General features: G+C 38.9%; 2 protein-coding genes across 2 annotated transcripts in view; one reads left to right on the forward strand and one right to left on the reverse strand.

Annotated features, from left to right (window-relative positions):
- The window catches only part of LOC139934637 (xanthine dehydrogenase/oxidase-like), a 40989-nt gene extending 38560 nt beyond the window's left edge, over positions 1 to 2429 (forward strand). Inside the window, exon 32 of the mRNA XM_071928943.1 lies at positions 1 to 2429. This exon is cut by the window's left edge and continues 811 nt beyond it. The gene's annotated coding sequence lies outside the window, so the exon portion shown is untranslated.
- Positions 525 to 11897, reverse strand: LOC139934638 (SHC SH2 domain-binding protein 1-like). Its single transcript, XM_071928944.1, has 10 exons — positions 11284 to 11897; positions 10506 to 10625; positions 9854 to 9948; positions 8787 to 8879; positions 7747 to 7995; positions 7377 to 7500; positions 6158 to 6311; positions 5758 to 6011; positions 4559 to 4681; positions 525 to 3339 (listed from the first exon to the last, which is right to left on the reverse strand). Exons 1-10 carry the CDS (start codon positions 11797 to 11799, stop codon positions 3091 to 3093), a joined length of 1977 nt encoding a protein of 658 aa, XP_071785045.1. The 5' UTR covers positions 11800 to 11897; the 3' UTR covers positions 525 to 3090.
- Positions 11898 to 12008: the final 111 nt, after the last annotated feature.

Here is a 12008-nt window from a genome sequence, read left to right on the forward strand (position 1 = left end):
CTTTAAGCTCAGATTTTTCTGCTACTGTAAGCAGGATTTGTTTTGCTTAATACAGTAAGCAAAATAATGCAATTTCTCAGGTAGGGGATTTAGTTCGCTTAAAGGTAGAAACTGCACTCAGGTAAATAATCTCCATCTACAAAGTTTAAGTTCAATACAAAGTTACTTCTGGTAATGTCATTAGATTGGTTCACTTGGTGTATCCTAACATAATGCATTAAATAACGAATCTGTGAAAATTTGGGCTCAATTGGACATCGAAGTTGCAAGAAGGTGATCAAAGAAGAAAACAACTTGTGCATAGCATAGCATTGTGTGCTGTTTTAGATGCTTTTCTCAGATTCAGTGTTTTGGGTGAGAAATTACCTCATTCTCTAAAACAACGTTTCTCCAGAGGGTGTCGTTACTAGCAGTGTTTTATAAAATCAACAGCTCTCCAATGCTCTTTACCAAGTAAACATTTATGGTCTAATTTTTGAAGAGTAAATAACAAAGTTTAACCTCCCTTTAGGATCAGAAAAAAATTGTTTAGCACAGACAAATAATGATGCGCCGAAGAAGCGGATTAGCAGCTTATACACTTGGTAAAGTTTATTGGTTATGACCAGTACAGATTTCCGGTTTAAACAGCTTCATTAAATTGAACCTAAAACTTTTGGCAAGAAAAGGAAGTATTCGAGCTTACTACAAAAGCACAACATCACAATTTTTTCCCTCTTTAATGTCTTTCACTAAAATAAAATTATAAGTGAACAAAAAGTATTTACGCACAAACTATAAATTTAAGTTCACCAAAATTTCTGTTTTCCTCGCCACCTACCAAAAAATATATATAATTGTGCTTGCAGAAAATAAATTGAATGCTTTTAAAGGTGTATTCAGGAACTGTGTGGTTTTAAATGACCTTCAACTATTAATTGTATTAACAGTTATCTTTCAGATTTTATATAATTAACTAAATTTGATAGCCTATTTTTAATAGATAATGAAAAAATCAGCCAAATGTACATTTATGTATTTCACATTCAAGTTATAATATATCAATAAAGATTCTAATCCTAATCCTCGAAGTTGCGTGGTCTGATTTTTGTTCAAAGATATTTCTCTCTAAACGAATGTTGACAGGTACTGCTGTTTTAAAAAGACCGTATATAGAATATGACGTTTCCATTGTATGTACCGTACAACATGGTGACTGTGAGCTTGTGTGTGCATGTGCAGGTGAAATAAATCCGAGAACGCGACGTGATTCATTGGTGTACGTGTTGAGCTGCGGATACGACCTAAACTCGATACGGTCTATACCATAATATTGTTTACAAATTTACCAATGGATAAGATTACTTTCCCAGTGGATAAGAGCACCAAATTCAAGCGCTGTTGATTCTGTTCAGTTGAGGGGGGGGGTTCGAATCCTGGTCGTGACACTGAGCAAGACACTTGACTCTGCTTCTCTCCACCCAGGGGTAAATGGGTACCTGTGAGGGCAGAGATGGTTCTCGTGATTGAATTACATGTAGCCGAGTAGCGCATTTGTTGCACAAGTCTGTATACTCCTCAGGGAGCTGAGATGGTTTAAGGAATGATTTAAGGCCCAGTGACCAGGGGTAATAATGTCGGAAGTGCTTTGAGAAGCACTTTGGGTGTGAAAAAAGCGCTATCTAAACTTAATATATTATATTATAACCTGCATCGTTTTTGAACAATACATTTACCACTTTTATGGTCCAGTAACCCATCCTTTCATTCTAAACATCCTTTGTCCTCGCCACTTCACTCCTATTGGTTGATAGCCACCAATATTGTCTCTGAAATAGAAACTTTGATTGGCTGTTATTTTCCCGCTTCTTTCTGGATCCTTTCCTTAATCCCTTTCCCCCTCTCTTTTTCTATAAATGAATATGTATTTGTTTGTACTTGTTTTATGCCTCTGAAGAAGGTCCGAATTGGATCGAAAGCTAAGGCCATCTACCCTATTCATTATATTATAACCTAGTATTATATATTTCAGATTTCTTTGGCACTAAAAACAAAAACTGGCTTACCAGCTGCTTCCTGATGAATATGATGAATCTTAATTTGCATATGAAGTGGTTGTTGCTACAAAAGCGTGTGCAGTTTTTAATGGAATTAGTTTGTTACTACTGGCACTTTCCTTGTTTCAGCTGCTTACTATAATATAGCTAGTATTTACACAACTTGCTTTAAAACTTTAACTCAAAATACAACGCTAGTTGAAAAGTTCATGGTGGTCTGTAACAAAAACTGATGTTTTCAAAGATCTATGTCAACTAAACAGGACGCGGTGATGCCTTTTTAAACGTTTGAAGCCTTTTTTAACTTTTGAAAACAATTGTTTAAACTTTTGAAAACAAATGAAAGATTTTTGTCAACAATGATGGACGTTTGTAAAAACTTTTCAAAACAATTTGTTAAACTATTCAAAACAGTTGAACTTTAATAATGTGTTTCCACAATGATAGATGTCCCTTTAAACTTTTCAAATCAAATTAAAACCTTTTATAACAAATGAATGCCTGGTTAAATTTTGGGGGAAAAAAATTATTTTTAAAGACAATGATTGAAGTGTGTTAACACTTTTCCAAACAAAGATTTTTTAAGATTTGAGGCGACAAAACTTTTTCAAAACAATTGAACTTTAAAAGATTGATGGTAACAATGATAGAATGTGAAGTTTACTACTCAACTAGTCACACCATAAAGTCCCGTCTATGACGCTAGTCACAACTAATTTTTGATTTTCAAGATGCCTTGTGGCAATGTTTGCTGCAGGCGCAATATAGTAAAACTCAAGCTGAAAGGATTGAAGAATTGTGTCACTGATGTCCCATTGTAAGTAAATTATGATGTCGTGAATAGCGACACAATTGGTTCACCAAACAGGTAGTCGCGACTATTTTTTAAGTAGTCAAGATTATTTGTTTAGTAGTGGCGTCTATTTTTGTAATAGTTGTGGCAGCACAATTAATCAAGTAGTTGAAAAACGGCTCGACGAAGCAATCATTATTGGCGACTTTGAAACTAGTCGCACTAGTCACCCAGGCCTAAAATTAACGTAATAGTTTTTACCTAGTTTACGTTCGTTGCTAACATGGCAGCTCCTTTCTTATTCCCATCAAGGTCACTGTCCTTGACCTGGAGGTCAATATATGTCATAGAGCAAAGGTCATCGAGGTCAATCGGCTGAGGGGTCTGGTTCTTGTCAGATGACCATACTGTTAGCAGAATACCGGATCCGGTGTTGTGTTCGATCTTGGTCCCTTGCAGACTCACACTGGTCTTACTCGTGCTTTCATTGCCATCCTTACTTTTCTGCGACTGCGGGAAAAAGAGAATGCATAATTTGTTTGTCAACAACTTGGAAAACGTATAAATTCAAACATTGATGCATAAAGAAAGTCTTCTCAGATGATGTAACGATTTTTTTTTCACTCCACACGGTTCGAATCCCACCGGGGACCAATGTGGATAAGGTTTTCAGTCCCTGTGTGATTGCATTGGCTTTCCTTGGAATATTTTGCTTAGGTTTTCCTCCCACATCTCACACTGAAATTTCTTCCTTGTCTTATCTCCGTGTGGTTCTTGGCTAGTACAGTTCGCTCTTATGAGAATCCTTGGCTTAAAGGCAGTGGACACTGTTGGTAATTACTCAAAATATTTATCATCATAAAACCTTTCTTGGTGACGAGTAATGGGGAGAGGTTGATGGTATAAAACGGCTCCCTCCGAAGTGCCATATTTTTCGAGAAAGAAGTAATTTTCTAGAATTTGAGGTCTCGAAATCAACCATATAAACGCACACAACTTCGTTCAAATTTTCACAGGTTTGTTATGCTATGCATATGTTGAGATACACCAACTGTGAAGGCTAGTCTTTGACAATTACCAATAGTGTCCACTGCCTTTAATAAATAACAAATAAAACAGTTTTCTTTTTATCGTCAAGAGAAGCAATTCTCTTCACATTGGGGTCTATAACGGCAGCATTAATAAGTGAAATCTAATAAGAGGAACACTCTGAAATTCAGTGTATGCTCTCCATACAAACTAACTGTGTTGTGGTAAAGAAAGATTTTAGATTTGGCAGATGTGTTTGCTAAGCTCCTGAACTTCTGAAAACTGTCTGAAATGTAATGTTCATATCGCTGGAATTGCCCATTGGTCCTAACTCAATTTCTGAAATTAAGATGGTGCCCTACAATTAAAACAAAATAATGAATGGATCTGTCAGGTACATAGAGTTATATATAAGAACTAGAGGGCGCACTGGTGATGCTTCTTGCACAAACGCAACGTGACCGCAATGAGACACGCGCGCCATTCTGCACACGCGTTGAATATGAGGAACACGTTAGAGTTTGTGTTTATTGAACGCTGACGCGATGCTGTTTTGTCAAATTACAAAATGGCCGCACAAACACACGCTAAGCAATGCCTGTTTGTACAACTTAGAAAATGGCCGCCTGCGCGCATGCCGGGGCGCATATATAGGCCAGTGCGCCCTCTAGTTCTTATATATAACTCTATGGTCAGGTACCTCAATGATGAGTCCATATCCATCACTGTCCGACTGTCGTTCTGTCTTATCCTCAGCAGTACCTTTGATGTAGCAATCGGTCATTGTTAATGTCGACCCCGGCAAGGCTGTCACTCCAGCTTCCTTCAATGCCAGACAAATATCTTCTTTTAGTTCACACTTTAAGAGGAAAACCCCTAAATTATATGTGGTTATTTAATTAAAAAAAACTACAAAAGAAACTGACTGTGTTAAATCTTAGTAGTTTTGGTTTGAACAAAGACAAATTTACTAGTGCAGGATTTTGAACCTGCGACCTCCGGATTAATTAGTAGCTTGTGTCATAGGGAAATTTGTCCCCCTGAGATTCTGTGTCCCCCCCCCATGGAAATTTAAAATGGGTTGGAGGATTCAAAAGAGGGCGCTATCAGAAGAAATTTGTACACAGTTCATCGTATGGAGGAACAAAATCTCCTGCCACATCGGCACTCCACCAAATGAGCCATCTAGCCCTAATGCTGGGGATCTCCTTATTTTGTCAATATTAGGTTGACTACCTCCCATGAACAAGCTCCACCTGCCAGGAGCGAACTGATTTTGATGTTCTAGAAACCCGCCTTTACATCTCTGCCCAGAGTTTAAAACAAGAATCGGCTCATAAAGTCGGGCAGTTTGACTTTGAATTAGGAGAGACTATATGAGACGCTGAAATTGTTAGGGGTAAAACAATTTCACTATTTCATTTGCTTACTTTTCCATCTTTTTATTTCTAATGAAAAATGGCACGTCGATATTGATATAATAATAATATTTAATAGGGGCTTCTTATAGCGCTCAGGCCTGTCAGGTAGTGACACTCATTGCGTTCAACATTACTACCCCTGGTCACTGGGCCTTAAATCATTTCTTAAACCATCTCAGCTCCCTGGGCAGTATACAGCCTGTGCCGCCATAAGCTTGTCAATTACAAGAACCAACTCTGCCCTTACAGGTACCCATTTACCCGGTCCTGGCTGGAGAGAAGCTTATGGTTAAGTGTCTTGCTCAAGGACACAAGTGTCATGACCGGGATTTGAACCCACACGCTGCTGAACAGAAACACCAGAGCATGAGATCAGTCTCCTTACCCGCCCGGCCACAACACCCATGTATTTCATTTTTTAAATAAACAGAAGGCTGGATTGGAAATTTGTTATTTTGACGTATTCCTGCACCCTCACCTGCGCCCCCTGCACTTGACAGTTCTTCATTTTGAGACATCCATTGGAGACGGTTAAACCGGACACGCTGCACACAAACCTGCAGTCTGTCATGCTCGTCGTGCCCCGCTGCACTTTGAGGACGCCCTCGATGGCTGAGCCGTTCTCGTCAGCGATCGTCAAGTTGCTCAGGGTCAGGTTGTGAGCGTTGCACTCCAGGAAGCAACAGCCAGATTCCTGGTTGATTAAGATGACATTTTCAGGATTACCGATACCTGAAAACGAAGGAAAAAAGAAAAGAAAAAAAAAATCAACAGAAAGTGTCAAAAGTTACATCGAAGTGATAAGAAAAACATGCCGGCAATATTATGTCAATATAAGGTCTGCTGTAGAAAACAGAAGAATTCAAAGAGTGGAATACCCCGGATGGAAATGGACTGATCCAAGGAGTAGAACATGTCTTCGCTGTACAGCCCAGGAAAGATGAGTACGGTATCATTGTCGTAGCAACAAGACAGCGCCGAGGCTGGGGTGGTGTGTGCTTCGATCACTGTGTCCCCGGGTAGTTGTAGGTCCTGTCAAAATTAACAACAAATATTAACATTCCTGAATCATTGCATTGTGCGAAGAATGAGAATAAACTATAAATATAAGTAAATTTGCGGGTACAACCATAATACATCTCTTTTGAGGGAGTTTTGGCTCTGAAAAGAGCCGGTTTGGTCTCGAATTTTCAAACGGTATAATCTGCTCGTCTCCTGAAGAGAAACAGAGTATACTGTTTGAAACTGGCCCTTCTCAGAGCCAACACTCCCTCGATTTATTACATGGTTGTACCCGCAAGTTTACCATTATTTGTAGTTTATCCTTATCATGGCATGGGTTTATTGAGAAGGAACTTTTCCTATGTTGTGTTTTTACAATGTTGCCTCGTATGTGTTATCATACAGAAGTTTTTTTTTTTTTTTTTTTTTTTTTACTTATTGGGGGCCTGAATTTTCTTAAGTGTTGACTTTTTTCTACTTAGTGAAAGTGTTTTAAATATTTGTAAAATTGTTTTATACAACTGGTCTGGCAATTGTTGCCAGCATATCTTCTTTATTATATATTTTTTTAAATTGAGAAATACTTTGTGCAGAAGTTTGCGACTTTTTGTGTACCTGTTTAAAAGTTCAATTTTTGGAAAGAGTAAAGTTTTGGTAGGCAGGTTTGAATCTTTCTATTCCTAGACTGAAGTTACTGTTTCTACAATTCCTGGTTTTTGATTTAAATAGCAAAATAACAAATCTTAGAACAGCGCTTGTATTGGTCTTGAAGGTGTAATATATCAACACTAGAGGGCGCTATTCCCACAACCCTTGTAACCAAGTCATGAGTTGCTCTGATGAATAAACGTGTATCTTGAAGTTATACTCTGTGAAGCTATCCACTCATTTCTTGGTGGCAGCGGTGGTTTTCGAACCCACGCCATTGTAATGATGGGGCACAGTAGTTTTCCTCTGGCAAGGGGATCGTCTTAGAGGAAAATATAAATTTGTATTTGAAATTTGCAGAGGGCACCACAGCAAAAGCACAGGGCACCAAGGCAATTGCTGTGGGTGCCACGGGTTGTTTTTGAAGCCTGAAACAACTTGGTTTACCTGAATCATTCCAGCAGTCAATTTCTTGGCCACAATGTGGGTGATGACTTCTTTATTAGGACGAGCCCGACGCACCTCTGAGCTTGGCTGCTGCTGGTACCCCTTGGGTAAATCCATGACATGCCTAAGGAGAAAGCACCCATGAGGTTTTTATAATAATAATTCATTTGAATATCACTTCGGTATAAAATACTACCACATCACATCAATACGACCACATCACACCAATACTTCATTCACATCAACTTCACTGGCTGCCCGAAGAATTTAGAGTTCAGTTCAAAGTCATCCTTCTCACTTTTAAGGCGCCTCATCAATTTTTTTTTTTTTTTTGGCGGATAAAGACAGGGGAACAAGTCTAAGCCATTACCTCATGACAGGGTTCTCCAGCATCTCAAGGGTCTCCTGAAGTTGACTGATCTCCTTCCGGAGTCGAGTCATCTCAACTAGCTCATTCACGTCGATCTCCTTCTCCGAGGTGTCGCTGTCTTCGTCGTCGCTATCGATCAAGGCCTGTTTCTTACTGAGTTGTCTGCATTTAGTCTGGTAGTCGGTGATGGTGGTATGGTACATGGTGGCCAGGCGGTGCGAGACGTTCTTCTCCTGAACGTCAAAATACCTGAAAGAGAAGTTAACGGATTAGTTTTTTGCAAAATGCTTACTAACTAAAAGGACCTGCCGTCGATTTCCCTAAACTCTTCCTTACTTAAGATTAATCTTAGGACTTAGGACGAGTTCAGTTTCGAATTTGAAAACGTTATGACGCATTGAACAAATCCTAAGTTTATACGGGATACTCATCCTAACTTGAGATGGGATTAATCCTAGCATTTTGTGAAATCGGCTGCTGTGGAATAAGTGCAAAAAAAAAAAATCATGGCCTGGGGTTTCGAACCTAGCGATTGCCAAATGAGCCCAAATTTGTACAGGTTTGTTATTAAGTGCGTGGAACACACCAAGAGAGGATACTTGTCTTTGACCACCACCAAAAGCATATCTTGCCTTTAAACAATGCATTATAAAACAAATGACAGCATTTCAATGAAATTATTTCTTGTAACTCTTATTAATACAGGTATCTTATTAATTTATTTTATCAGTTAGAACTTATACTTGTACATAAATGTGAATGTCTCAGATTAGCTTATGATTAAATATACAATTTGTGTCAATTAGCCATTGTTGTTCAGGGGCAACTGTGAAAAATTCAGCCACTAAAAGATGTTGGCGCACTTACAGGCTGTAATAGAAGCCCATCTAGATTTAAACTTTCCTTTTAATTTAACTTAAAATGATAACAACCCAAAACTACACAATCTGATAATTTTGATTTCTTCATTCCTACACAGCATGTGTAAACTGAATTAACGCAACTCAGTCATAATCCACATCTTTAATTGGGAAACCTACAATTTGAGTCTGGGTCCCAGATGCCTCATAGTGAAGATGTAATCTCCATCATCATATTCATCCGACAAACGCCAAATGTACTTGAAGAAGAATCTATGGAACAAATCAAAAACACTCATTGGTGAAAACAGACAAGTATGGATTTTCACAGTGCAGTAAAGTAAAGAAAAGATGCCGATGGATTAGTTTTTAAAAGTTATTTGAAAGTTAACGACACTGATGATAATGATGCCAAAAGTGGCATGGTGACAGCATGAGGAAGAAGATGAATGTGAAGATGGTAGTGATATTGAAGATGCATGTGGGGTGAAAATGGTGATGAAGATGGTGATGAAGAAGAAGAATGGGGATGAAGATGAAGGGGATGTTGAGTGAGAGGATGAAGATAGTGATAAAGATGGTGATAAAGATGGTGATGAAGATGGTGATAGGTGATGGTAGTGAACATGAAGATGGTGATGATGGTGACTATGAAGATGGTGATGAAGATGGTGATGTTGGTGATATGGAGATGGTAATGAAGATGAAGATGGGCATGAAGATGTAGATGGTGATGACGATGGTGATGATGGTGATCATGGTGGACATGAAAGGGGATGAAGATGGTGATGAAGATGGTGATGACAATGGTGATGACGATGGTGATGACTATGGTGATGACTATGGTGATGAAGATGATGAACATGAAAGGGGATGAAGATGGTGATGAAGATGATGATGACGATGGTGATGACTATGGTGATGACTATGGTGATGAAGATGATGAACATGAAAGGGGATGAAGATGGTTATGAAGATGATGATGACGATGGTGATGACTATGGTGATGACTATGGTGATGACTATGGTGATGAAGATGATGAACATGAAGTGGGGATGAAGATGGTGGTGAAGATGAAGATGGCGGTGAAGATGAAGATGGTAGTGAAGATGGTGATGAAGATGGTGATGAATATTGTGATGAACATGAAGTGGGGATGAAGATGGTGATGAAGATGGGGATGATGGCGAAGGTAATGACTTTGGTGGACGTAGTCAGGATAATTACAAAATGATGTACGTCTGACCTGATATGCTCAAAAGCCAAAGCTGTTTCATCCAAGTCCCCTGAGCTGTCATGAACTGGGAACAGTTCCACAATATCAACCTTGTTCTTATGTTCCTGATGATGATCATTGAAAGCAAAATGTCAACAAGAACTCATCAATTCCCTTTGTGTCTTTACCTAAAGTGTGAATTGTCACATTTAAATTAACCTTACTGTAAAGAACCATTTTAGGAAATGTTTCCTTTAAATAAAGGCACTGGACACGTTTGGTCATTGTCAAAGACCAATACTTTCACTTGGTGTATCCCAACATACATGTATGCATAAAATAACAAGGTTGATCAAATTTGGGCTCAGTTGGTCATCGAAGTTGCAAGAAAACAATGAAAGAAAAAGGCTTTGTTCCAGATGCCTGAGAAAAGTTTAGGCCTGAAGTCTTATTCAGATTCAATTATTGTTGTGAGACCAAGAAATTACCTTTTTCTCAAAAACTTGTTTACATTATTAAAGAAAATCCTTTCTCGCAATGTTGTTTACTAGTAACATCTCTCCTTTTTGCTTGTTACCAAGAAAGTTTTTGTGCTTAATACATCTTTGGATTAATTACCGAGTGTCCAGTGCCTTAAAAAAAGTTAATTATGATTCAAAGTTAGTAATTTGTTTCTACTAACCTGAAGGTAATCGTCAACCTGTTCCTCTGTGATTGTTTTGAGACCAGGTACAGAACAGAAGGGTTGAGCGACCTCTATGAACGCTGTAATCGGAAACCTGTCACACTGAACCTCTACAATCTGTATTCAAGAAAAAGGAGGATAACTTTTAAATACGTTTCACGCCACCACTTTTTCACTAATGTTTTTACAAAAAGGGATAGGCCTATATCATTGAGGCAAATATGATACTATATTATTTCATATCGGAAACTTTTTAAATTGATGTTGGAGAATGCAGGGCCATGCAGATCTAGGGTTGGGGTTACCCTCATTATATAACATTTTGCCCCACACTTGGTCAGAAATTGAAGCAGCAAAGATCTTATAGAGAACAATAGGTCCATCTACCTATTCTAGTTAGTTAGTCTCGTAACCCTTGATTCTTCCTACAGCCATACACCAGAGGTAAACAAAAATTGCAAAATATTAACTCACAGTCAACCGCAACTCTAAACATACAAAAAATCCATTTGCGAGCTATTTTTGATTATTAAAAAGTCTTGGATTAGAATAAAACTCTGTCAAAATTCGCTTTTGCATTCACAGTAAGTATGAACCAGGCTTGGTCATCAGCTTGGTGTTTTCTAAGCTGTGTTTCCCCTTGTGGGAGTTTGCGGAGTTCCCTTTTAATTTAAGGGATCATCAATTTGAACAAAAAAAAAGGGCAGGGACAACAAAAGACTAAGTAAGACACGAGGCCGATGTTTTGTAAAAAAATTCCATTCCATGTTTTTACCTCCACCAACACATCACAATCAAGATCCATCGAGCGCCATACGGCCTGACTGCCTTCTAATTCTAACTGCCCATCTCCACCTTCGTTGTTCAGATACAATCCGAACGCCTGCTGAACCTGAAATGGTTTACAGTCCGCTAAAATATCAAAGATGTCATCGTAGCGTTCCTGACAGCTGAGGTTCCCAAAATCAAACACTTCCGGCATTTTCAACTTGAGTGGTAGATTGTCGAGGTCTTGCTCCACGTCTTTCGGTTCATTATTGTTGATCTCTTCGGGTGGGTGGGCCTCCTCAGATCCGGCCTTGTTGGAGCTTGTTTGGTTTTGAATTTCCCGCGGTTCAGGCTCGGACTGATCCCCAACTGTCATCATGCCTGTGCCATTCGCCATCATGTCAGATGAAGTATTTGCCGAAGTATCAGACACATCGGTGCTTTGCTTTTGATGGATTTTCTGCTTCTTTGAGGGTGAATCTCTATCATCATTATCCTCAGATGTTACTGATTGTGAAGACATATTTGGCTTTTTTGGGCTGATGACTAGAGAAACAGAACAAGCTAGCTGACACTTGACAGTTGTGGCATGTCACGTCGTCTGCTCTGCACTCTACACAAATTGCGCGCGCCCTGTCAGAGAAGCGCCCTCTACTGTTAACTTCCGCCCTGCACTTTTTTTTTTAGAAAACAAAAAAAATTGACGTCAACTTTCCCATCCGGGAATTTTCC

Source organism: Asterias amurensis, chromosome 3, assembly GCF_032118995.1.
Source record: "Asterias amurensis chromosome 3, ASM3211899v1".
NCBI lineage: Eukaryota > Metazoa > Echinodermata > Asteroidea > Forcipulatida > Asteriidae > Asterias > Asterias amurensis.